Source organism: Capronia epimyces (genome assembly GCF_000585565.1).
Source record: "Capronia epimyces CBS 606.96 chromosome Unknown aczIQ-supercont1.7, whole genome shotgun sequence".
Classification (NCBI taxonomy): Eukaryota; Fungi; Ascomycota; class Eurotiomycetes; order Chaetothyriales; family Herpotrichiellaceae; genus Capronia; species Capronia epimyces.
In genome coordinates, this window is record NW_006912910.1 from 1,253,735 (window position 1) to 1,279,145 (window position 25,411).

Here is a 25,411-nt window from a genome sequence, read left to right on the forward strand (position 1 = left end):
CGACTGTCGCCCCTCCCCATCGCCGATACTGTGAATATTCCCATCTCAGGCTCGGTCAGGCTCGTGTCCCCTTTACCAGATAAGCTTTGCTCTCTTCGTCACGCTCCGTCGGGCTCTTGGTCTTGCTCTCTCTCTCTCTCTCTCTCTCTCTCTCTCCCGCTCGCTCAGGTCTCGTCGTGATTATCAATCAGCATCTTGCCTCATAGGCCTGTCACAGGTCAAAGGGTTGAAGGATGAAAATTTTCCATCTTCTCTATCAAAGGTCGCAGAGGGAGGGGGAGCGCATGCAAAAACGTTCCATTCTTCCCTATCCAAGGGTTGCAGGGGGAGCGTATGCTAAAACGTTCCATCTTCTCTATCAAAGGTTTGAAGGATGGCAACGTTCCATCTTCTCTATCAAAGGGTCGTAGAGGGAGCGCATGCTATATACCTATACAGTATAGATAGCACGCCTAGACCAGCCTTCTGGGTAAAGCACAACACAAGGCTGGGAATGCCTAAGGTTTGACATTGACAGCCTGGACCTGGACCTGGAGAGGTGGTTGTCAAGACAGCGCTGTTCAATCTGATGTACAAATACAGTTCCTTCATCAAGATCGGATCGGATCAAATCGGACTGTGCAGCATGTTCAGACGGCCAATTCGATTCGATTCTACCCTCCTCTGGTTTGGTTCGGCATTGCTCGAGGCACGACTGCTTCTCATCTAGGAGGACGAATGCGCAATGGCCCTGTCGTCGCTGTCTTTACTTAAGGTCATGTCTTAGTCTTATGCTGCTTTCTCTTATGGTCATGTCTTAGCCTTATGCTGGTGGATCGCCTTGTCGTCCAGGATGAGTCAAACAACGCTCCGTGCCATGCTTCGAGACCTGAGGGAATGCCCCGGCGAGAAGATGTCGATGAAGACGATTGAGAAGGACTCGAGTTGTTAGGTCGACAGGTATCTGCGGAGGCTTAGTTCTCAATCTTCACATCGAGCGCCGAATGTCATCGTGTCTATTTGCTTGGTTGAAAGGCAAGCAGCGGGGAAAGACGTGAGCTCTTGAAAACGTGCTGGTGCCCGAGGTGCCTGATTGGTCGTCTACAAACACCGTTTCGATGTCGTAGCCCAGATCAAAGAGCACCGCCCAAAGCCTCAACAAGCCAGAGCGCAAGCCGAACCTTCAGACCGACGCGGCGATCGACTTTGGCCAGGTCATCTTGCGTCACGACCGCGGAATTGGCCTGTAGATTCTCTGTTTCTTGCTTCAGTCGCGCCTTCAGGCCTTCGTTGCCCGTGACGATCATGGCCCCGATCTCCAGATCGAGACTATAGCTCCGCTTCGTATAGTTGCTACTACCTACGACGGTGATGCTGGGTCCTGCTTCATCCACTGGTGTGGAGTCAATCCCAGCACTCGGCTGAGGTGGAAGCGTCACCCAAAGCCCCTTGGCGTGGTAGGTCATGCCGCCAGGCTCGCCGACCGTGCCTTTGCGCCATTCTTTCAGCTGGATCACGTCTTCTTTGCCCGCGCTGGCGACGGTGCGGAGGAACCTCCGTGAGAGGAGCGTGTACGCCGCAGGTAACATGCCGCTCACGCCTTTGCTGCCGTAAAACCCGTTTGCCCAGGGCGACGCTGTGATGACTGTGCACGCTTTCTCAAATGCTTTGGTCCCGGGGCCCAAGACTCCCGCCGCAGCCTCCGGAGCGGCAGCGACCAAAAGCTTGCAAATGTCGGGGTCGATGTTGAAATATCCTGCAGTAAACGTCCATGTCGATTGGTGCAGTCGTTCGTCTTCAGACAGATTCGTCAGCAGGCGCGTAATCGCGGGCTTCTCGGTCGAGGTATAGGTCGCAAATTCATAATCGAGAAATGAGATGTTCTTGGGCTCGCCGAGTAGTATATCGAACTGAGCCAGTGGATACACAAACGTTTTGTCCCGAGTAAACGGCACCGGGAACATCTTCTGGCGCGCTTTCTTGTGAATCAGTGGTTCGAGGGTCTGCTTCGCGTACGCCTTGAATCGTTTCGTATGCCATAACGGATCTGGAAAGCCGCGTTCATGCGGACTAATCAACTCGAACCCCCCCGGATGCTCGTCTGACGGTATAAGGGAATACGACAGGTCGCAAACCGCTTCGTGGACCGCCGCATAGAATTCGGTGAGCTCTTTGGACGTGAAGACGTGATAACGATCTTGCCGATCCGTAAAGTAGTCGTTCGACAGGTTGGCACTGTGTGGGGGTTAGAAGACTCGTATAATGAAGGCCATAAAGCAAGCAGGTTGTGGCATACCCGGACAAGATGATCTCATCATCAAACCCGTAGAGCTTCATGTGCTGCAAACCCCAACCCTCGTTGATACGTTTGGGCATGTATCTCTTTTTCCACCCGTTCAAGTTCGGCGTGTGGAACATAGAGATCCTCACGCGGTCGCCGAATTGCGAGATCAAAGGTGCCAATAGAGTCGCGCATGACGGCTCAGGGTCTTCCCGGGTCCCTCTCAACGCATCTGTCAGGATCGAAAGCTCGAGGTTCGGACTGTCCTCCAGCGCCTCCCGTAGAGTACTGATCAACTCATGTTCGGTTTTGCCGATGTATAGAGTCGAGAGGTATATTCTCCGTTTCGCTCCTCTGATTTTAGCCTACAGAATGCCTTAGCTGGGTCGCTTTCTCTTTTGCCAGTCTCCCTACGGGGGAGTATCAGGTACCTTCAGGGTTTCATAGAATGCGGTGGGAGATTCGAGGATCTCAATCTGGTCTGGATCGATCTCGAACCGAGGTGCGACGTGGTCAAGTTGCGAGGTGACACCTGCAAGAGGGTGAGCCGTCGGAGGAGGACCATGATGAGCGGCGGTCGTGGAGGATGAGGAAAATCGTCTTGTCACCGTCCGAGCTGCTGGCGGAGGTGAAATTCTGCGGCCTCGGGCGCAGTTTCGAAGAACTCGCACTCCAATGCTCCTCGCCAACATGTCCACGCCAGGCTATGCGTGCAGATTACCTCGCATGCAGCTCCCTCCTCCCCATACTGCTGGCTAGGAACCTTTACAAGCGGATGGATGAAATGTTCTAACAACACTACGGATTAATTAGCCATAGTATGCGGAGGTAGAGCACCCCAGGTCACTTGGTTCCCGGAGGCATTTCAATGCCGCTTTAACACTCATGCCCACAGCTAACAATACCTGGCACCTTCCTGGTAGGTGCCTGGGATTTATTACGAGACTGGGAATTAAACAAGATTTGCATAACATACTGTGGTACAGCCATGGTTGTGATGATCTCTGTTCAGAAGACATACCAACCATTCTCTCTGTCGCTATCACCTATTTTAAAGTTTTGTTACCATGTATATCATTCGGTGTGATGTATCTATAGTATCACCATAATTTCAAAACGCCGATGCCTTATGATACCTATCCAATTTTATTTACGATGCCTCCAATGAGTATTTACAGTAGCCCTTTTCTGCAAGGCTAGGAGCCAGAACCATATATCATCTGACAGGCTGAGACAGCCTGCAAAGAAATTGTTGCCCTCGGCATAGCGTGCTTCTTTCTGCGTGTATATCAGATGTTGGGGGCCGGGAGGTGTCCATCAACAGCTAGCATGTCGCCTCAGAAGGTCTACAGAGCAAACGCAGCCACACCAGCAACAATCACAAGGCCTGCAATCGAGCCCTCGATCTTAGACGCCGCGCCGGTGTAGGCAGAATTTGCTCCGGTAGAGGTTGCAGAGGCCGTGACAGTGGCCTGCGCTGGCGTGCCGCCCGATGTGCCAGAGGAACCGCTGGAGCCGGAGCCGGAGCCGGAGCCACCTGCAGAGGCAGTCTCGACAACGGTGCTAGTGCTTGCGGAACCTGTCGCAGAGGCGGTTTCCGAACCGCTCTCGGTGGTTGTTCCCGCGCCGTTCGTTGACGCGTGTGAAGTGTGCGAGCCACTGGCAGTGGCTGTGGAACTGGAGTTTCCGGTGGCGGAGGCTGTTGAGGAGGAGGTGGAGCTAGTGTGGAAACCAGATGTGGAATTGCAGGCAAGATTGTAGAGCGGCTTGCCATTCTCGCTTACGCCGAAAGAAGGAGAGGCGCCAGCGTCGGCAAGGATGTACCACCAGAAGTCAATGTCACGGTGCTCGAGCTCACATGCAACATCCTGCCAGAAGGCCTCGGCGTTGTCAACACTGGCGACGGCCAAGTTGGAGGTGGGACCAGAGGTGGGCCAGCCAGACTCGGTGATCCAAATGGGTTTGCCTCCAGCAACAGCAGCAACCTTGTCATAGGCCTCGAAGAAGAGTTCGCCAGAATTGCCGATGGAGTTCTCGTCGGTAGTCTGGTAGTAGGGGTACTCATCTAGACCCAGAAAGTCGCAGTTCGAGATGACCTCGGAATTTGTGTCGTTGACAAAGACGTTCCAGGTGTCAACGTGGCCGACAGGCTTGGTTGCGAGCGATGTGCCCTTGATTGCGTCCCGAACCAGTCCGATATAGTTGACGAGGACATCAGGAGTCTGACCAGCACCGCTACCGGCTGCAATGCCGATGGGAGAGATTCGGTAGAGGTCCTCGCTACCAACCGAGATACCCACCACCAAGTCGGCGAAGTCAGATCCATACTGCTGGATGGCGGACTTCAGGGCGGTAATCTCGTTTTCGAACGTAGCCTGGTCCGCGGACGCCCACAGACCGAGGAGAAGGGTGGTCTTGGTATCAATAGCAGCCTGGATGGCAGTAATGGGGGTGGACGTTGTACCGTCTTGGATCATAGTGTATAATCTTGCGCTGGTGAAGTCGTTGGCTCCAGTCAGGCTGGCGGCGATCTTGAATTGGCTCGAAAAGGTATCGTAGGTCTGAGATTGGGAAGCGTAGTTGAACCCGCGGACGGCAGCGAGAGCAGCGGAGGCGCCCCCGAGGAGGGCGAGAATTGAGGCCTTCATGGTTTTGGATGATTTATGGCGAGGTCAAAGCGAGGGTGATATAGTAGTGTAGTAGATCTGGTGACAAGAACCAAGTGAACGTATTCAAGCGAGCGTCTGAATCTGAAGGAAGGGATGGAAGAGATCCAAAGGAACAAGAATGAGTGAAGGAGTGCACCGAAGAATAAGGAACGGGCAAAGTCCAAATGATTGATGAACAAGGAGACAAGAGAAGACTGCAGCGAGCTGGGAGAAGGGCATTTTGTTGTCCGAAATGTATGCGAACCGGGTGCGGAGGGAGAACCTTGCACGGGAGGAAAGCGCCACCCGCCGCCGCAGCCAACCAGCAGCCGGTGCAGTGCGGTGGTTCCTGCCTCGCTTGGTTGTTGGTTCCTGCATTGGCTGACGTGGCGTTGGTGGCGACACCAGGTTTCACAATATGCTGGCGTCTGACAGAAAACAGCAGACAAAGAAAGACTCACGCGTAGGTGACACGCACGCCATGTGACGTGACGGTGGCTGCCGTCAGACAGCCGCTATTTTTCTTTGTGGCCGACTGCCCCCTGCCTCGGTGGCTTGCAGGATTCGCATGGTAGCAATGCACTTGCGCAGGCTGGAGCAAAAGTGGCTTGAGCACCCTCCAGTTGGGCTCCATAGCACAACAATGCCTTCCCCTATTTCGCCTCCCTAGGCACTCCAGGGGAGCCACTCAGAGCCACTCAGAGCCACGGCTGTTTCTACCAGTGTCGCTGAGGAGCGCCTCGACCAGAGCCTGCTACGCCATCAGCCCCGTCCACTGCGAAAAGGCTCAAGAGTCGAGAGATCAGGGTGGAGAAGAAGGCTGTGGAGTGTGAGCTATTTCGATCTTCGCACACAACATCTTACGTACCACCATCTTGAGAGCCTGGTTGCTCGAGGCATCTGGTGCCCTATGTGCAGCGAATGTGACACGACACGGGGTTGGGACAGCTCAACGCCGAGGCTTTGTGAGTTAGATTTGTTCGGAGCAAAGAGTCGAAGGTGAAGATTGATAGCCAGACCTTATTGTCGCCATTATTCGCTCACATCCCGGCAGGTTAGTAAGTAGTAGTGGACTCTGTACTCCGCACACTGTACACAATGAACAGGGTACGTACCTAGTTCTGGAGCTTGTCGGGTATGTCGAGCAGAGAATCTCCGTGGTAATCTCATAGATCCTCGTCAGATGGATCAAGCAAAATACTGCCCTGTGTGCATGTACGGATACCCCGACCTGTCTCTCGGAGCTACGAAGAGAATGCCGGCAGGTAGCTCGGGACATAGGACATTCTTTTCATCACCCTGGGTCAATGTCATTCCATGCTGCACTAAGCTGGCCAAGTATAACAAAACAGTGCTGGAGGGTTAGGCTTAAAGTGCCATTGTTAAAGCAGCATGAGCGGATGGCAGAACTTGGAGTTAACATACTACGTACGGAGGACAGCCGTCTGAATTCGGGAACTGCGCCGGCGACCCAGTGACGGGAGTGGCCGACATCTTGCGACTTCAGTCCAGACTATGTATCCGTATCTCCAGGTTTGGTAACCTGTGTGGGCAGCAATGCAGCACAGCAGACACTGCACATCTTCATGAAGCGTATTAGATAACCCCACGGGGTTAATGCCTCAATTATGGCGGTTGCAAGACCAGCGTTCAGAGCGTCGTTCGCGGCACAGGCTCTCCTGGTCTTACACATGGTCGCCCTCCTCGTAGCGGCCACTTCGATTACAGCAACGACATCCCCGACACCTCTTACCTGTCCTTTCCGTACAATTAACTATATCACTCACAGTCTTCCTCAGCAATGCTTGACGTCCACCCGCAGGACCAACCACACATCAACTGCTTCGGAAGCCACCAGTCTCACTACCGCAGACTTGCCCTCATCTACTCATGCTGCGATTGAACGTACTGCTAGCAGTCTGGCCATTTCTCCCACTCCTATAGCATCAACCCCATTGGACTCCATCTCTTTTCCGAGACAGAATGCGACTTTGACTGCGACTGCGACCACTGAATCTGCACAACCGGTCTCGAGTTCTCTCTCGCTTCGATCGCCCACAACCTCGGCAGCCGACGCAACGGATGATGAGTCGCCTCTCGAGGATGGAAAGTTCTTGTCTTTTGAAGACTGGAAGCGGGAGAACTTGAAAAAGGCTGGACAATCGGAACATGTGGGCAGGGGCCATGGCATCGATCGAGAGACCAGGAAACGGCCTAGTATTGTGCAGGATTCACTTGATGCTCTTGGAGACGATGCAGAAATCGACCTGGACTTTTCTGGCTTTGTGTCCGACGGTCTGGAATCCGTTGTTCAAGGTCAACCGCGGGGTAGCCAGAAGATCGAAGACAGCCCCAGCAGCATCAAACCAGGCCATGCACCTAGAGCCGGCATAAGAAACAAGGACGCCGGGACAACGTGCAAGGAGCGATTCAACTATGCTTCTTTCGACTGTGCAGCCAGCGTTCTGAAAACGAATCCTGAAGCAAAAAGCCCGTCGGCCGTACTTGGAAAGAACAAGGATTCCTACATGCTGAATGAATGTTCCGCGCAAAACAAATTTCTGATCCTGGAATTGTGTGATGACATCTCGATAGACACCATCGTCCTGGCTAATTTCGAGTTCTTCAGCTCGACCTTTCGCACCTTCCGGGTCAGTGTGTCGGATAAATACCCTGTCAAAGTCGACAAGTGGAAGACCTTGGGGACGTTTGAGGCTCGCAATTCTCGCGATGTTCAGGCCTTTCTGGTCGAGAATCCTGTGATCTGGGCACGGTATCTGCGTATTGAATTCCTGACACACTACGGCAATGAATACTACTGTCCAGTGAGCCTGGTTCGGGTGCATGGAACAACCATGCTGGAAGATTATAAACATGACTTGCAGTCGCTGCAGGTGGAAGATGACGAGACCGAGTCTCAGGAAGGCGACCAATCCTCTGCTATGGATGAGCTGATACCCGAGGCAGTGGCCGAACCGCTGTTGAAGAATACAGAGGCGGTCGAATCTGAGATCCATGCTCAGACTGTCGAAGTGGCCGACCTAGCTCCAAGTGACCCACCCCCAACACCATCTGGATCTGCAAGTACTGCTCGTGCTCAAACAACTCTGACCGTTGTGAGTCCCATGCCGACTTCTCCAGCGAACATCTCGGCCATATTCAGTGGTCTGACTCTGCATGATGCGGCATTTGGGGTGTGCAAACCCGGCGATAATACCACGGGTATCAAACCTGAAGTGTCACCACCAGTATCCAACAAACATAGCCAAAGCGTGGAATCGGTGGCAGGAGCATCTAGCCCCTCGGTTACCAACACCACTGGCACCATCGCAGTCACAACCCCAGAATATTCTGTGACCGATCCGGCCACATCTTCCAGCGACTCGCAAAGTCCAGGGCCAAAGCCTGATGTCTCGGACAACTCGACCGTCACCAGAGACTCGTCATCTACAGCAAACAGCAACAACACCAAAATAGCTACCTCTACGATGCAATCTGTGCCTCCTGCTCCGACCATGCAAGAGTCATTCTTCAAATCTGTGCAGAAGCGTCTGCAAATGCTTGAAGCCAACTCGTCCCTTTCACTGCAGTACATAGAAGAGCAATCTCGTGCACTTCGAGACGCGTTCCACCGAGTCGAGCAAAGGCAGCTGGCCAAGACCAGCTCGTTCCTGGAATATCTCAACGGCACTGTGCTGAACGAACTTCGGGACTTCCGGCAGCAATATGACCAGCTCTGGCAATCAACGGTGATCGAACTTGAGTTGCAACGAGAACGATACCAGCAGGAGAATCTTGCCATCAATGCTCGGCTTGGGATTCTCGCAGATGAAGTCATCTTTCAAAAACGCATGTCTGTCCTGCAGATGATTTTGATCCTGATCTGCTTGGGACTCGTCATTTTCTCTCGGGGGTCTCTGAATAGTTATTTAGAATTGCCGCTGGTGCAGAGTGTTTTGGCGAGATCTCCCAGCTCTCGATGGTTGAACCTTCCCAACCTGGACACGCCCTCTAACAGTCCGGCGGTCAGCAGGTCTCAGTCTACCAGAAGCGCACGTATACACCCCGGAATTTTGAAAGGTCATCAGCGCTCAGCCTCGGATGAATCGGCGGCGGATACACTTAGCCCCTCTGACATCTTCTCGCCTCCAACACCCGTCAGCCTCGGAAACACCTCCGACGAGGGTGAGTTTGGAGAAGTCGGCACCAGGCTCGGCGACCCTCAGTTCGACCCAAGCTTGATCAAACGACCCGGGACCAGTCCGCCGATTCTACCAGGGACAGAAAGCCCCTCGGGTTCAGAGACGAACGGCGACCATGGAGCGGACATGATTGACTCGGTGCTGCTAAGCTCATCACCCGGTCGGCCGGAGAGCAGAACTCCCAGGCTGATTATCCATGACGCTAGTCCGCCTTCCAAACGCCTGACCTGGCAGCTTCCAGAAACTTGAAAGGGCCTCCGGCTTTGGGAAGGTTCCTTGCAACGTACTATGCTGCAGTGGTTGGCTCTACATGCAAGAACAGATTGTCATGCAAAGAGATGGCTCGAAATACAGCCACCTCGATTGCAATTTACCTGGATGAGCCCGTCTAGCCGATGTTCTGGTTGAAGCAAGCCCAAGTAAAAGGAAGTAAGAAGTCAGAGTCCGTCGACATCAGTATGCCTGTTTGCTCAAACAAGTTGCACAGCAGACTGGTATTCTGCAAGCGATGTTAACTATGCTCTAGCTTCATGTTACAGAATGACAAGTCATGATGAATGCTGTCCACTCCCAGATTATGCACTCTCTTCCCTTTCCAAGATTTGGTCAAACCTGTAGACACGAACAGGATCCAGCCTTGTTATCTCCGTCAACCTCCGCACAAGCTTCACCAGTCACTCCCACCCAGTTGGACAAACACAAGAAGAACGGCCGCGTATCTGGTAGTCACGTCAGTGACAACTGGACAACTGGACGGGGGTAATGGTTTGACGGCTTACGCAGCGGCAGCAGCCAGAATCTGGCCCGGATGAATTGGTGGGTCTGTGGCCAGCAGGGCGACGAAACAGACAATCAACAACGAGATAGCGCCTAGTTTGCTCCTTTCCGTCTCTAGGCTACTGAGAGCCCAGAGGGGGATGATCAAAAGAATGACCCCGGCGATGAGAATGGACCAATATTGTTTCAGCGGCTGGCTAGGAGTGGTGGGCCGGGTCTCGAGGGCGGTATGCTCTTTCAAAGCGGCTTGTGGGATCTGAACATGTGTTATTCAAAGCCAAGCAGATGGAGATGGGGGAGGCTTACTCGACGATGGGTGATGCTCAAGTCTGAATGGGATGGTCGATGAGCCAGATAGGCGGGTGCTGGTTTAGCCAGATATGCTTCCTCGTCCATTTTCTTGTGCGAAGCGGAACACAAACCCGAACGGCAAAGGCTCTTTTGACTATCAGCCAGGGAAAAGGAAGAGAAGGTATTGCAACTGCGGAAAGACTGGAAAGTTCAGGTGTATCACGTCTCTATTCTCCTCCAGGGTTTAGTGGGAAAATGACTTGTCTTGCATGTCTCCCATGTTGTAAATTATTGGTAACTGTGTCGTAAAATGGAATGTTCAAGTGTATCACGTCTCTACTCTCCTCCAGGGTTTTGTGGGAAAATAGCCTGGTGAAATGGCAGCGCATCCCAATATTACCCAGTATCACCTGGTAATACTGGGAAGTACGGAGGTTACACCCCTGTCAACACGCTGACAAAAGGCGGTTTGTTAATGACGATTCATCAAGATAGTGCCAAACGGGCCCTAAAGTAGTCAAGTCAAGTTTATGCGACTCGGAATCCATCTATGGTTGTGCTGGCACTGGCAGCCTCCCCTACCCCCTCGTCCTAGCCCCTAACCACCAGCTAGCCCCGCGGAGCGGGAGCGCGCGCCCCCATCGAGCACGAGGCCACTAGTACCTAGTAGACCATAGCGTCATTTAGTTGTGTCTTCTACGGAGTAGGCCACATCAGGGAGATGTAATTCCTCCCGCCGCCAGGCTGCCGAGATAGGCTTAGCGTAGCAATATGCCTTTGCTACTCGTTACAAGTAAGATGGCAATATAAGGAAAGGAGCCTCTGCCGGCGGGTGGCCTTAAGGGCCCGGAGGTCTCTACAGAGATACAGTTACTTAGTACCTTAGGTGGGTATTAGGTGCGGTGCCGAGCGTGAGGCCTACACAAACAGGGGTGGGAGCCTTATGCTTTGGAGGCTTTAGGGGCTCTGAAAAGTTGTGACGGTCGAGATCTGGCCATTGAGCATGCATCAAACGGTTGTGACGCTTGATGCACGACAATTAGTTCCATGTCATCATCATCATGTATCCGTACTGAATCCTGATCTCTGATGGATTGGGAAATGCTTAGGACATGCTTGGGAATTGCTAGAAAAGTGTAGAATGCCTAGTAGGTGCCAATACTATGTCCGTAGAGTACGACCTATAGTATGTAAGGTATGTACTAGGTATATATAGTGGAGCCTCTTGTGTATTGGCACCTTCATCACTACCTAGGTAATCATATTATATACTAGGTAGGCACCTGTACGTACTCGATGGCGATGGCGATGGCGTTGGTTCAAGACTACGGAGTAGGGAGTACGGAGGTGGGAGTATTGATGTATGCTGGGTGGATTGTGCAATGGGTGGCTAAGGTAGGTACTGACTATAGACTACCTATACATATACATACACATCCACATACACCGGGACGGAGGGAGGTCTGAACATACACATACACTGTGACGGGGAGATCTAAACGTACACATACACATACATATACACATACACTGTGACGGAGGAGGTCTAAACGTACACATACACCGTGACGGAGGGGATCTAAACGTATCAAGGACTTAGATCATGGAAACAGCCCGAGCCCTTGAAAGAAAGAACCTGGGCGGGATCAGTAGAGTACCAGGAATGCTGGTACAGTATTCTGCATTTCATGGCTTGCTCGTAATGGCCCTATGGGCACACCGTAGGTACCTTGCTGGTACAATCACTCACCAGTCAAGGTGGTTCGGCCTTCTTGTCCGAACACTTCTAGAAAGAAACTTCAAGACCCACGTCTTCGTCATTAGCATCTCCCTTTTCGCGAGAACAAGAGCCCATCCTACTGCAATATTCAGACAACCGTCGAGCAGACGCATTCATTAATCTGAATCGTCATCACGAGCCCTGGTGTTTCGAACCTTCCTCCGGGGACCCTTGAAATGCTTCTTGCTGTTCAATCGCAATTCCGCGGGGTCGACGTCCTTCTCCAAAGCAACCATGGTCCTTTCTTTCCGGCCACTCAGCTGCTTTTGCTGTTGTCCTTGTTCGGTGTATTGGTGGTTGAACGGTAGCGTGAGGTGGCCTGCATTTCCGGTCCCCGGTCCGAAGAACCTCTTGTCCAGTTGCTTCGACCGGTTTCCAGTCTCTCGAGGACGTCTAGAAACCAAGGGTTGGGACTCCGTCTCCGCCTCCACATCAACATGGACATTGACGTCGACGCCGGCTTCGTCGCTGTGGGCAATCAACCAAGCCTGCCGTTTGGCCGGGAGATGGGCAAAGTCATAGAGAGCCTCGTTGAATTCATTCCCGTCGATTTCGGGCTCGTGAGGCGGTGGATGGCAGTAGAGGAGCTTGCCGTTGACATAGTCCTTCAGCACATATCTTGCCGCCCTGGACTCGTCTGGCTGGCCGTGGCCAGTGGTTGCAAATCCTCGAGCCTTTGCGTAAGCTCTGAGCACCTCAGACGCAGTGGGGAGACCGGTGCCGCCCTCTTCTATCGGCCTGGTGGCTATCTTCATTCCATAGACGTTTTCCAGGAATGCCTGTGGTATTCTTTGTGCCACCAGCCCCGCCGGGCCGGTAAACTCGCGCAACTGGTCGATGGGCAAGACACCACTGCACACCAACTCGGCTTTGGTGGTGGCAAAATTCGGAAAGACCAGCCCGGGACAATCGCACAGGATCACTTTGTCCGATAGATGAATGGTCTGGAAATGCTTTGTTTTCCCCGGCGTCGATGAAACGCTGACTTTTTTGGCTCCAATCAGAGCATTGATGGTTGATGACTTGCCCACATTGGGATACCCAACCAGCCCGATGGTCGTCTTCCGATCAGTAGTACTGTCTTCCAGGATGTTCTCCAGGAACAGAGCCTCCAGCTCGTCAACCGTCAGGATCTGTGTCCGTTCCGGTGATCGCTCGGACAATGCGTCCTCGCTGTGGTCAGATCCTTCGTGCTCGTCTTCATCTTCCTCATCTGACCATTCCTCCCCCTCTGCGTCCTTCAAATTGAGATCCTGCAGGTTCTTAAGCACTGTTTTCTGAGGCGCATCTCGGTCAATTTGCTGCTGCAGTTGTCTTGCGTCGAGCTCCTCCATGGCATCCCGCCCTTCAAGCATCTCTTTCGCGAGATGAGCAGAAAAGAACTTGTAGTTGATGCCTTGCTCAATGAAGTAATCCGCCCACAGGCTCCGCTGCGTCTCCGTCAGCATGTCGGCCTTGTTCACCAGCAGCAGGTTGCGCTTTTTCGGGTCGACCTCCTTGACGTATTTCTCCAAGTCGTCGCTTCGGAATAGTAAGGGGTTGCGGGCATCGACGATCTGGACCACAAGATCTGATCTTTCAATAACTCGCCACAATTGTCTCCAGACTTCGATATTGCGCTCAAATGGGGTCATAAGAAGATCATCGTTTTCTTGAAGTTCGGCAAGTCCCCGCCTCCAGGTCAGCAAACTGGCCCTTTCCTGTTCGTCCAATTGCTCTCGAGTGGTGCTTTCGTCCCATTTGGGTCTTCTCGGTACTGTTAACCGCTCTTTGTTCTGTGCGTGTTTTCTTCTCGCCCCCCTCTCTTCCGCCGCGCTGAGTAGGTATGGATTGTTCTGGTCGGTGTGTATGATCTTGACATTGCTCATCTTCTCTGCCGTGAAATCTGTGCCAGCCAGTTCGGCGGTCGAGAGGAATTCGTCGAGAGCGCCTTGCTCTGTGACACTGCGCATTTTGACCCATGCCGCCTCCTGCACGGCATTTGTAACGTACGACTGTCCCGTGGTATGATCCTTTCGGATGATGCCCTGCTGAGAGACTTTTTTCCTGTCTGCGCCTTTGCCTTTGCCGAACCGATCGTTCATCAGGCTGTTGCCCAGCCCCACGCTGTTCTTGCTCTTTGGCAGCACCATTTTAGAGAACAATTCGTTAAAACTCGGAATTCCTGCTGGTCAATAGAATGTGTGAGAGGATGCGGGTATGAGAACCCGGAGTTGGTGAGATGGATGAAAATAGCATCTGGTACAGATGCACGTCATTTGTAAGGCTGATAAATTGTGGCGCGGCGGGACAATTTTCTTAGAAATTTACTTCCGCACTGCCCTCCATTCCCCCCAATCCACAGCAGCCTGGCTGATTCTCTCATACACACACTTGTTACTCGACACTCGAGAATTTACCAGAACGATGCCACGAAGACGCTGGATGTATGTTTGAAGTCTCAATCCGCTCGTATCATGCTGACAGGACAACAGAGACAAGAGCAGTGCACAGACTTTCCACCTACTTTACCGACCCCAAGATGACCCAGCCCTACACGATGAAAATGCTGGCGAGAGAGCTCTGTACCAGGTGTCAGGGCCGGGCTCGTCTGCGCAAAAGAGCAATCCCAAAGAAGGACTTCATTTAAATGACCTGGAAAATGACCTCGATTTTGAGAGCATGCGAGAGAATGAGGGCGAGGCTGCCCAGTATGGAATCTACTTTGATGATACCAATTATGACTACATGCAACACTTGCGGGATATTGGCGAGGGAGGAGGCGAGTCGCACTTCATCGAAGCCGCGCCCGTCAAAGTTCAAGGCAAAGGAAAGAGTAAAGCGAAGACAATGAAGTTGGAAGATGCGTTGCGAGAGGTGTCTCTCGATGACGAGCGAAGTGTGGCTGGTACCGATATGCTCTCTACCTTCTCCACTCAAACGAGAGACCGGACATATCAGAGCCAGCAGAATGTGCCAGATGAGATTGCAGGATTCCAACCTGATATGGACCCGAGACTCCGGGAGGTGCTGGAGGCGTTGGAAGACGATGCTTATGTGGACGACAATGACGAAGAAGACGTATTTGGTGCCCTCGCACAGGACGGCCGCCACGGGGAACTCGACCTAGAGGACTTTGAGGCGAATTACTTCGATGACGAGGACGATGGGTGGGAATCCGATGCGACGGAAAAAGCGCCCACACAACCTTCTGAAGTGAAGCTGCCCACGGCCGTTCATCCTACTGAAGGAGGATATCCTAATAGTGACAATGCAGCTCGTGATGCAGAAGCAGCCGCGGCAGAAGATGGAGACTGGCTGCGAGACTTTGCCAAATTCAAGCGGGACACCGCCAGGAAACCCCAGCCGAAAGCCGCGGAATCCATCATTGCCGCATCGGCTATTCAGGACAAGGCACCAACTTTATACACGTTAAACGGCACCCCGCTGAGGCAGAAGAAGCGGAAAGGTGCTTTGACAAATCCCAGCTCATACTCCATGACTTCGTCATCTCTTGCTCGAACCTCAGGCCAGCAATTATTGGATGCACGATTTGACCAGGTGGAGAAGATGTATTCTCTGGACGAGGCCGACGAATTCGACGACATGGATGGTGAAATGTCATTGGCATCGGGCATGACGGGCCGTTCGAAGATGTCACAGCTTTCAACCACCAGTTTCGCCGATGAAGGTGCTGTTCGGGACGATTTTGACAGTATGATGGATGGATTCCTAGGTGACTGGAACAAAGCCAATCCTGGTGGTGGAAAACGCCGCGGCGCCAAAGGCAAACGAGGGAAGAACGGAAACGAGAAATTCGGACTCCAACAGCTCGACGAAGTGCGTGCGGAACTGGGGCCTCCTAGGTTATACGGACGCACGACAAAGACATGAGAGAAGCCACAAAACGTGGCGTTATTGCGTTATTTGTTGACTGGTTTATGTGGCGCTTCAAGAGATACCCCTTTATGCAAAGAAAAGACCTATGTTCTGTTCTTTTCGTCAGAACCCTTGAGAACTCCTCATGCATGCATCTTCCGCCATTTGAAGCCGAAGCATCACTGTATTTAATAGCCTTGGTTCGAATTCTCCCCCTTCTGGAATGTCTCAATTGGCGGAGGGGGTAGAGCTGTCTCTCGGCTTTGCAACGGGCAGCCAAGCACTATATTTCGACTTCGTCCTGCGGGTGTGTCAATCATGGCTGTCGTACAAATCGAACGTGGACCTGACATACGTAGAATAAGGCCGATACGCCCCTCTGGTCATAGAGTAATTGACCCTCGGCTCCTTGGGCTCCCAGGGTCTTAGACCGATCTCCAAAATTTTGTCTTCCACAGGTGGCTTGTCGACAAGGTAGCTGATCCACGCATGCCAGCCCGGTTCGACCGAGCTTGCCTCGTAATGTTTGTCTTTATAATCAACCTGCTCATCTTAGCCTGAAGATCGAGAAATATGTACTAGGTATTCCGCACCCATCTTGTCCGCAGAGGGAGCTCTTCTTGCAGATTTTCGTAGTATTTGTTGCCGAATCGGTCGGTTCCTATTAGGACGCCAGCTTTGGTGTCACCCTGTCATCGGTCAGAGTGCTACGCTGACGGCGTGAGGGTGAGGGCGAGGTGGAGGACTATACAATATACTGTAACTGGTGACCATATTCCTTGAACCCAACTCTCCACAGGTTCCGCAGGGTTCGTGTGATGGTCGACATGGTGGAAGAGGAGAGGAGAGGAGAAGGAGTTGCTGAGCTGTCGTCCGGGGACTACGACTATGACACTCGGCCTCTGTTCAAGGGCCTGTCCGTCGAGAGGTCGCAATTGGGATCGGGATGGATGCGCGCCCGATCAAGTTGAGCGAGTTGCCCGTACTCGTAGGTGCCCGGTGGTTGCACCAAGTTGAGCTTCAGGCTCAGGCCTTGGCGGTTGTCGTCAAACAACCAATGATCAAACGGCAGGCCGCCACAGGGCCCTAAGGCGTGGCGCTGTGGCTTGGCTGGCATTTCTGCGCCTAGGATCTCCCCCAGTCAATCAGTCATCGCGGGGCAGGCCTCGTTAGCCCTCGTCGTACGCGCGATGAGATTTGTTGAGCCAAGCTGACAATCTGGGCGAAAAACCTAGGTACTCTGTACACATATGTTTCCATACTGTGTCCTGTGTCCTGTGTCCAGATCCTTATTTAGTTGGTCGCAGTCTCCCGGAGTGAACCGCTAGAAGTGCGGCCTGCGTCCTGCGTTAGATGGCGTGGAGCAATACACCCAACCACCAGCCTGATAGCCCCGAATTGGGCAGCGCGACTGTTCAAACGCCTTCAGCCTGCCCGCGGTAGTATGCCCTGGGCGATGACCTGGGACATATAGTGTTGAGGTCCCTCCAGTTCTAGGCGCTTCACCACCACCACTGCACGGCCACGGCGGTACCAACGTGACCATGAGCGGAGTCCAGCGATTCCTTTCCAAACGGGATGGAAAGCGCCTCCGAGATCGAGACAGCCGGCATCATCATCCTTCAAACCCATTCAGCAGGAAAGCACTCGCAGCTGTGAGTAGTCCCTGTCTACATGCCGTTAAAGCCTGATCTTCTGTCTTCGCATCCGCAAGCATTGCAGTATGCAGCGTTTCTGTCTTACCATTTGTACTCCAACTAGAGATCGTGATTGGTCTTCTGTATATCTTCCACCTCTTCCTTCGCTCCTCGATCTTTCCCCTGTCCAGTCTTTTGCTGACTCGTTTCTGTCTATAGTCAAGCCCTGAGGTGAATACTCAACCCGTCGATCCGAACTCGGCTGCTCACTTCTATGGCTTGTTTGATGCTCCCGCCAACCCCGCCACCCCGGCCGAGGAGCAAAAGGTAAGAACTATTCTTGCCGCCCGCATGCTGCCTGCTGTTTGCTCATTGAGCTGGTGCAGATCAAGACTTTAAGGCAGCGCCTGCTGGATTCCAAAGGCATTCTGTTGAGGCATGCGCAAATTCTGTGGGCCCTCAGGTCCTTAACTGCAAATGGAGATGTCGAGGCTGCCTACAGACTGCTGATCGCTATGTCTGATGCCTCCGAAGGCATCGTTACCAGCTATGACCCTCGCACAAAGCTGCTTGGGGCCCAGAATCGCCAGGGAGTCACTTGCTTTCTGGATGCGACTCTCTTCGCCATGTTTTCTCGCCTCGAGAGTTTCGAGGCCATGTTGTACAACTCGTTTGATGAAGTATCTCGAGACAAGTTGGCATTCATACTGCGGCTTTGGGTGAATCTCCTGAGGTCTGGAACGCTTATCACTACGGACATTACCAAGGTCCTGCAAGATACTTTGGCAGAATGTGGTTGGCAGGAAGCTGCAGAACTCCACCAGCAGGATGCTTCCGAAGCTTTCACCTTCATCACTGGAATGCTTGACCTCCCCTTGCTCACCCTGAAGATGGACATCTACCATACCGGCCGAGAAGATACCAACGATGACCACAAGTTCATCAACGAGAGGCTCCTGGAAGTCGCCATCCCTCCCGATCCTACCGGCGACAGGAAGGTGATTACGCTCGAAGAATGCTTGGAGGACTATTTCAACAACCGAATAGAGGTGCGGAGGTACATGGAACGGCGATCCACCATAAGCTCCATGCACAAGCCGAGCGCTGTGCATGTTGAAACAGTCGAGGTCGAGCCGGATTCGTCGCCCGCCACTCCAATAGCATCGCCCTCCAACTATCCTGCTCCGGGGCGTCCAGTTAACCGCTTTCGAACCCCTAGCATTATTCAAGAGCGATACTTCCCTCCTCGCCACGACACTGGCCATTCATCATTGGTTTCGGTAGATTCAAGAGATCCTGCTGGAAGACCGCGGGCCGGCAGTCTTCGAAAAGAGGTGATGATGCCGGCGTGGCAATTCTTCAGCCTGATACGTAAGTTATTCGACGTCCAACGCGGCTTTTGACTGACCATTTGCAGCCTGGTATACGGATAATGCACCCAAGAATGATGCCCAGGTTGCTGCCCACTTCTCATCCAAACGGCCGATCCTGGGTCTTTGTCTGAAAAGGTACTCAATGACGCCGAATGGCAAAGCCATTCGTCTCGATACACAGGTGGACGTACCGGTCGAGATTGGAGTACCCCATTTTATCCAAGATGATCAAATGGAAGAGGCTGGCGCGCTGTATGGCAATTTCAAACTCTCGCTACAGTCTGTCGTCTGCCATCGGGGTGTCTCGGTGGACGCTGGACACTATATTGCCCTCGTTCGAGGAACGCCACCACCGGGATCCGCCGACGCAACCGGTTCAGACACTACGAAAACTTGGATGAGGTTTGATGACCTTGCTCCGGATCGCATCACTGTGGTCAACATTGAAAGGGCTCTGAGGGAGGAAACCCCGTATCTGCTCTTCTACCAGATCGTTCCGGTCGAGGGCGATCCGGGACACATTACGGCAGGCGAGGAGATGATGGCATCGGTATCAGAACGGAATGCCTCGCTTAGTGCGCTTTCAACCGTCTCTGCCTTTACAGACAACCGGCCCGATTCCACTCGGCCTAGTCTTGACCTCTCCTTCCTAGACGATCCTCGAGGCCGTTCACCTGTCGAGGAGCGGAGAAGGAGTGTGGTCTCATTCCCTGACCTCCATCCAGGATCGTCAGGTGAAGTATCCTTGAATGTGCCCGAGAATTCGGACACGTCAGGCACCTCGAAGCGCCTGAGCCAGTCCTTGTCTCCGACCCAGACCAAGGCAAGCGATGGCCTGAGCCAAACATTGTCCAAATTACCCGGCAACAAAAGTCGAGACGTTTTAGGACAAAATGCCCCCCAAGCCGAAATTCATATCACAGAAATTACCGACGAGACAATGACGGATAGACAGGCCAATCCGGAGCAGACCACTCTGCTTGTAGAACCGCCCAGAGGCCACAAGAGAGAGAAAAGTCGAAGTCGCCTGTCGAGAAGCAGGATCAGGGGCGAGAAGCTGGACAGAGAATGCAGCGTGATGTGAGAGGCAGCGTGTTTTGCTCGGCAGCGTCGGTAGCATTGGGAAGGGGGCTGCCATGGTCGAGGTCAGACAGCCTTTATGTTTATGAGCCATGATATCAACATCAGCAAGCATATGCAGTGAAGCAAGACATTGAGCTTCTTTCTGCTTGGCGTGTGTTGAAGCAATCAACCTGAATTCACAATAAAGTCTTCAGATTTCATCACGGCCTGTAGCAAAGACTGTTTTCTCTTGACACCTCTACCTTTTTGGCGGTGAATTGCACAGCTATATCAGACGACGAGGCTGGAGGCAGACATTACTGTATACCACGTGTCAATATATTTCCTCCATACAATGTCCAGGTGGTTGATTGAGCCTATGACTGACTTGGGTGAATCTATGCCAGCTAGCGAATCCATATAGGCGATTCGTGGTCGTCCGAGGAGCCCCTTAGCCCCTTAGCCCTGAAGAGAGGGCGAATCGGGCGAGAGGAGCAATGTTTGTCATTGGGCAAGGCTGCCATCCGGTTCACATCCGTCCGTATTCGTCTTCCCACGGCCATGAACCCATGAACCTCGTTAACTCTCGCCTCCGGCCCCATCACCCGCCCAGAGGCTCTGCAAAAGCCTCCGGCCTTCTACATATCTCTCCAGGCTACGTTGCCCTCGGCATCCCGCACCTAGACGAAGCCAAGGGCCAGTATGCGACGGTCACGCTCGCTAGGCTGGGTGCGGGGACAGGACACTACTACTACTCCTGTACTACTACTGTCAAAGCAGACGCCGGTGCTCTCCTCCATTCTCCTTCTCGGTCCTCCTCTGCGCCCTCCACTCTTCCCCTCTTTGACCCTCACTCTCCTTGAGCGTACCGGCGGATCCGACAAGGGAGCATACCGGTACCAATCAAATGGACGGGAGCTAGCAGTATAGCCAGTCACAACCGGCCATGCCCTTCGCGCATCAACAGAGGCCCCGATTGCAGAACCATGCCGACAAGCTAATACCCGGGCGTCGGATGCTGGCAGAACGTGCTTCAAATACGGCTTCTACCCCCGCCCTGACAGAAGGCAAAAGTGTAGGGATCATTCTACAGGCACCAGCAGTCTCCACGGCCAGCTACTTCTATTTGAACATCCAAGTAATATTTTCTCCGGGTTACCGGCTCCGGAGGACGAAATGGCAAAGGTCGCACCGGAGGCTGTCCCACAGCTTCAATCCCAGATCGATGCCCTCACCTCGGAACCCAACGGTGCTCCGGGTGTGGTGTTTGTAGCGGTGAACAAAAATGGCGAACAGGTCTTTTCGCATGCTTCTGGCAAGGTTGGGGCGGGCCAGGACGAGGCCATCACCATCGACCATGTCTTTTGGATCGCCAGCTGCACCAAGATGATCACGGGAGTGGCATGCATGCAGCTTGTCGAACAAGGCAAATTATCTCTGGATGACGCGGATCAGGTCGAGAAGCTCGCGCCGGTAGGTCAAGAAAGAAACAGTCCTTGTTCTTTCCTGGTCCCCGTCCTATTTTGGTCGAACTTCTGGATAGGTAGATAACTAACTGGATGGTACTCGAATGTTGTAGGAATTGAAAGCAGTGCAAGTGTATGAAAATGGCAAACTGGTGCCCAAGAAAAAAAGAATCACCTTGAGGATGCTACTGTCACACACAGGTGAGTTGGCCACTGTGCCCGGTCTTTCTCGTCACGGAGCGAGACGAGATTGCTCCCACCCAGATCCAAGCGGAGAGTCATGCATGTCAATGGTGTACTGATCCAACGTGTATGGTTTCCCGCAGCCGGCTTCGGCTACTCGTTCTTCGACGGCCGGCTCAACGACTGGGCTGGCCCGCTGGGACTCGACGAATTCTCCGGCTCGTACCACGACCTCCTATCACAGCCGTTGGTCAATCAGCCCGGCGAAAGGTGGGAATATGGAATCAACATCGACTGGGCAGGCCAGCTGGTGGAGCGCGTGACGGGGCTCAAGCTGAACGACTACTTCCAGCAACACATCTTCAAGCCCATCGGCCTTACGCACATCACCATGTTCCCCACGGACGAGATGAAGGCGCAACTAGCGTACATGAACGCCCGTGCCCCTGACGGCAAGCTGTCGCTCTACGTCGACGGCCATCTCAACCGGCGGCCATTGTACGCCACCAGCAAGGAGGAGATCGATGCGACTTTCCATTCAGGCGGTGCAGGCGCTTTCGCCCGCCTGCCTCAGTACGCCCAGATCATCTCTGTCTTGCTGAATGATGGTGTTCATCCCGGCACGGGCGCCCGCATCCTCAAGAAGGAGACGGTCGACCAGATGTTTACAAACCAGGTACCGAGCACTCTCTAGTCCTTTTTTTGGCATGGTTGGATCTAGGAAGATCCATTGGCTGCAGACTGGGGTTGGAGGCTGACAATCTGCGTGTGGGTTCTAGATCCCAGAATTCCCGAACTTCGGACGTCAGGTGAGTAACAATATGTTGAGTTTTGGGAAAGCAAAGTCTACGGCTAGCAATGCTAACAAGGCAATGAACCTCTAGGGCATTGATGACCCCAAGCCGCTTCTCACCAATCCCCTTTCTGACCTATACCCCGACCCTCACGACGTTCCGCAGGGCTGGGGCCTGACATTCTTCCTGCACCTGCGCGACTCCGCCGTCCACAGCGAAGGCACTGGCTGGTGGGCAGGCTTGCCGAATCTGTTCTGGTGGGCAGACCGGAAGAGGGTAAGCCACTACGAATGCGCCGTCGCGGCATTCTTTCCTTCCCCCTGATCTCTTCTTTTCCATATCCTCCGAAAGCAGTGGCAATAGGAGCTAACGTGCAATCACTTCCCCGTCTTCTAGGGTCTCGGTGGCATCATTGGGTCTCAAATCCTACCTTTCGGTAAGCATTGACTCCAGCCTAGTGCAGTCCATCACCTCTTGCCTCTTGTTTACTATCCCATCACCTCTTGCCTCTTGTCTACTATCCCATCCCGACAATGTCCTCTGCCAGCAGTCTACCTTAGCTACCTACTGTCGCTCCTACTTCAGACGAAGCCACTAACCCCCGGCCGTCATAGGTGACGCTAAGATCCTCGGCCTCTGGGCACAGGTTGAGGCTGGCTTGAACGCGAACTTGAAGTAAATTGTTAATCATTATTGATCAACTGGACACGTGTGACTACGTTTCGGTCTGGGGAAGACATGGCGAGAGAGGCCCGCAAGGCTGGTGCCAAGGAGAAAGGGGCGAGAAACTGCCACGTGAACAGTTTGCAGGGAAACACGCATCAACGGTGGTTCAGAAACTCCTACTCCTGTGATGGTGTGATGGTGTGATGGTCTGGTCGACGTTCTGAAAAACGTGTGATGGTGTGACGGTCTCCTCGATGTCCTGAGGAACGTGCGATGTCTGATGACCTGATGGTCTTGTCAATGGTACATATATATTAAGCCTTGTCCCGGGAATCTATGTATTAGGTGGTCGACGAATCCCCTGATCCGATCATGTTACAGGGAAAATGTCAGAGAAAGAAAATCAGCAAAGCTATCAGAACTGACTGGCAGACTGGCAGACTCGCAGACCGGCAGACCGGCTTTTTGTTATACTGGTATTGCACATGCACATGCACGATGTATGTCCGATCTACGAGGCTGAAATATTCCATATTCCTTCACTCGCCCAGTTTTTCGTGTAGCCAGTCAGTGTTTGTTATTGATTTATTTGTACATGTATGTCGCCTGCGGGCGGTCCTGCCACGATTATAATTTCAACGACAAGATCCGAGCTGAGAGAGTGGCTCCAACAAGATCCGAGCTGAGAGAGTGGCTCCAACAAGATCCGAACTGGGAGAGTGGCTCCAACAAGACATGATACATCCGGCTGGAAATCGTCCGCGCTCTGCTGCACGCCTGAATTTGCAGGTAGACTACCGAGCTTAAGCTGTGCATGTCTGAGGCATGGTTCTTGGCTGGGGTCCATCTCAACTAAGGCGGTTCGAACCGAACCGACCGTGTTCTCAAGAACTGGGAAATCCATTCACAATGTGCAATGATAAGTTGAAGAAGATGACCCTTCCTCAGTCAACGACCTTGCCATAGAACGGAATCCCAATCTGCTGGAGAAGGAGTCGTGCGTCTTTATCACAGGTGGCCGTCGTATGAATGGTAACGTGCAGACCCTGAGAAAGAAGATTAGCAAATGCCAATGATTGTCCATGGATAGCTCACTGACCGGAATCATCTTCCCCGGGTACGCATCGTAATTGGTCTCAATCTCGGGAAATGCGGCGACCGCTTCAGGGTCAAGACCGAAAGTGAGGTTTCCACTGTTGTCTCCCGTGGTGGCCCTCACACCGTTCCAATCTTTGATCCGCGGCAACACCACGTTGATCATTTTGCCGAGAAAGTGATACATATCCTCGCCTTTCAAATCTGTCGTCATGCTGACTGTTTTCCCTTTGATCAAGCCCCACGACGCTTCGTTTGTTCTAGCTTCATGTATGACAACCCTCTGGTTCGTAATGGCCTGCAAAGCCATCCCGGCGACGTGGATAAAGCTAGATCCGCTTGTGAGGGCGGATTTGACATATGCATGGAGTGTGACACGCTCGATCATTGGGATGTTCCGGAAAGTGATCGGCTTCCGTAACAGACGCAAGACATCTCCGCCACGGGGTCCACGAAGCGGTCTGTTTTGGAAATACGGAGAATCGCCTAGCCATGGCCGTAAACGAGGTCCTTTTTGCGACGGTCTGAACCCTGGCGGTGTATGCTGGTAACACATGGTCATGAAGTCGGGGGCAATGATATTGTGGTACGCCTGTTCGAGACGTGGAGAGGAAAAGGGACCTGGGACGAATTCCCGACTGGCTGGATCGGATGGAGGAGGTGGTTGATGGGGATGTAAGGGTCCGCGATAATACTTGGGACTGCGGAATTGATATCTGTCGAGTGTGAGTATGGCATTGTACTGACAAGGTTTTGGAAAGTCGAGAATGCGGGTTACCTGCTAGGTACAAGCTGACGCTTCCGCGATTTCGCGATCCTCAAGGGATCAAAGTCGTTTGCTCGTGATGCGGCGCTGGGAGGGCCTGCCAGAGACGAAGACTCTTCAAGATCTGCATCTCGCTGACCTTGTGAAGCAGTTGTCTGTGTAGCGAGCGTCCTCCGGGTTTGCAAGCACCGATTGCAGACGGATGGTTTGATAAATGATCGCCACGTCCGGGCGAGACGAAGGGACAGAGACGACTCTGCCATTGTCGCGGCGGAGATGGAATGGAGACGTCGCAGGCTGCAGACGTGGAGATGCGAAGTTCGAAGTTCAATTGATCGCTCCAGTGCAGTTCAAAGGTGTTTTTACCTTTGCGCAGCCAAGAATGGAAAGACTTCAATCCACCGGGCGATTGTGAAAGAGGCCGCATACTCCGCAGTATGAACTGAAGCTCTCTTGGTGTAGAATGTAGGGCGGACCGCAGCACGCATCAAGTGCACATATATCCGTACTAAAATAATGTTAGTTTGTGCCTGGTGCGCGCTCTTTCTCTAAT

General features: G+C 53.0%; 10 protein-coding genes across 10 annotated transcripts; 4 read left to right on the forward strand and 6 right to left on the reverse strand.

Annotated features, from left to right (window-relative positions):
* Positions 1-1,112: 1,112 nt before the first annotated feature.
* A1O3_08239 (phosphatidylserine synthase) lies at positions 1,113-2,952 on the reverse strand (the record flags this gene model as incomplete). Its single annotated transcript, XM_007738337.1, has 4 exons — positions 1,113-1,360; positions 1,397-2,214; positions 2,276-2,625; positions 2,692-2,952. The coding sequence occupies 4 exons, from the start codon at positions 2,950-2,952 to the stop codon at positions 1,113-1,115; spliced, it is 1,677 nt and encodes a 558-aa protein (XP_007736527.1).
* A 654-nt stretch (positions 2,953-3,606) lies between these two features.
* A1O3_08240 (murein transglycosylase) lies at positions 3,607-4,908 on the reverse strand (the record flags this gene model as incomplete). The annotated part of the gene is made up of 1 exon (XM_007738338.1): positions 3,607-4,908. The coding sequence occupies one exon, from the start codon at positions 4,906-4,908 to the stop codon at positions 3,607-3,609; it is 1,302 nt and encodes a 433-aa protein (XP_007736528.1).
* A 1,628-nt stretch (positions 4,909-6,536) lies between these two features.
* A1O3_08241 (uncharacterized protein) lies at positions 6,537-9,359 on the forward strand (the record flags this gene model as incomplete). The annotated part of the gene is made up of 1 exon (XM_007738339.1): positions 6,537-9,359. One exon carries the CDS (start codon positions 6,537-6,539, stop codon positions 9,357-9,359), a length of 2,823 nt encoding a protein of 940 aa, XP_007736529.1.
* Positions 9,360-9,885: 526 nt separating this feature from the next.
* On the reverse strand, positions 9,886-10,283 carry A1O3_08242 (uncharacterized protein; the record flags this gene model as incomplete). The annotated part of the gene is made up of 2 exons (XM_007738340.1): positions 9,886-10,143; positions 10,194-10,283. 2 exons carry the CDS (start codon positions 10,281-10,283, stop codon positions 9,886-9,888), a joined length of 348 nt encoding a protein of 115 aa, XP_007736530.1.
* A 1,791-nt stretch (positions 10,284-12,074) lies between these two features.
* Positions 12,075-14,090, reverse strand: A1O3_08243 (uncharacterized protein; the record flags this gene model as incomplete). The annotated part of the gene is made up of 1 exon (XM_007738341.1): positions 12,075-14,090. One exon carries the CDS (start codon positions 14,088-14,090, stop codon positions 12,075-12,077), a length of 2,016 nt encoding a protein of 671 aa, XP_007736531.1.
* A 274-nt stretch (positions 14,091-14,364) lies between these two features.
* On the forward strand, positions 14,365-15,831 carry A1O3_08244 (uncharacterized protein; the record flags this gene model as incomplete). Its single annotated transcript, XM_007738342.1, has 2 exons — positions 14,365-14,384; positions 14,433-15,831. 2 exons carry the CDS (start codon positions 14,365-14,367, stop codon positions 15,829-15,831), a joined length of 1,419 nt encoding a protein of 472 aa, XP_007736532.1.
* Positions 15,832-16,044: 213 nt separating this feature from the next.
* Positions 16,045-16,645, reverse strand: A1O3_08245 (NADH-ubiquinone oxidoreductase subunit; the record flags this gene model as incomplete). Its single annotated transcript, XM_007738343.1, has 4 exons — positions 16,045-16,117; positions 16,172-16,359; positions 16,410-16,505; positions 16,568-16,645. The coding sequence occupies 4 exons, from the start codon at positions 16,643-16,645 to the stop codon at positions 16,045-16,047; spliced, it is 435 nt and encodes a 144-aa protein (XP_007736533.1).
* A 715-nt stretch (positions 16,646-17,360) lies between these two features.
* Positions 17,361-19,910, forward strand: A1O3_08246 (uncharacterized protein; the record flags this gene model as incomplete). The annotated part of the gene is made up of 4 exons (XM_007738344.1): positions 17,361-17,471; positions 17,673-17,780; positions 17,840-18,824; positions 18,871-19,910. 4 exons carry the CDS (start codon positions 17,361-17,363, stop codon positions 19,908-19,910), a joined length of 2,244 nt encoding a protein of 747 aa, XP_007736534.1.
* Positions 19,911-21,064: 1,154 nt separating this feature from the next.
* Positions 21,065-22,778, forward strand: A1O3_08247 (beta-lactamase; the record flags this gene model as incomplete). The annotated part of the gene is made up of 6 exons (XM_007738345.1): positions 21,065-21,361; positions 21,468-21,555; positions 21,681-22,213; positions 22,317-22,346; positions 22,422-22,607; positions 22,728-22,778. The coding sequence occupies 6 exons, from the start codon at positions 21,065-21,067 to the stop codon at positions 22,776-22,778; spliced, it is 1,185 nt and encodes a 394-aa protein (XP_007736535.1).
* A 1,163-nt stretch (positions 22,779-23,941) lies between these two features.
* A1O3_08248 (uncharacterized protein) lies at positions 23,942-25,121 on the reverse strand (the record flags this gene model as incomplete). Its single annotated transcript, XM_007738346.1, has 3 exons — positions 23,942-24,043; positions 24,097-24,808; positions 24,871-25,121. The coding sequence occupies 3 exons, from the start codon at positions 25,119-25,121 to the stop codon at positions 23,942-23,944; spliced, it is 1,065 nt and encodes a 354-aa protein (XP_007736536.1).
* Between the last annotated feature and the right edge of the window lie 290 nt (positions 25,122-25,411).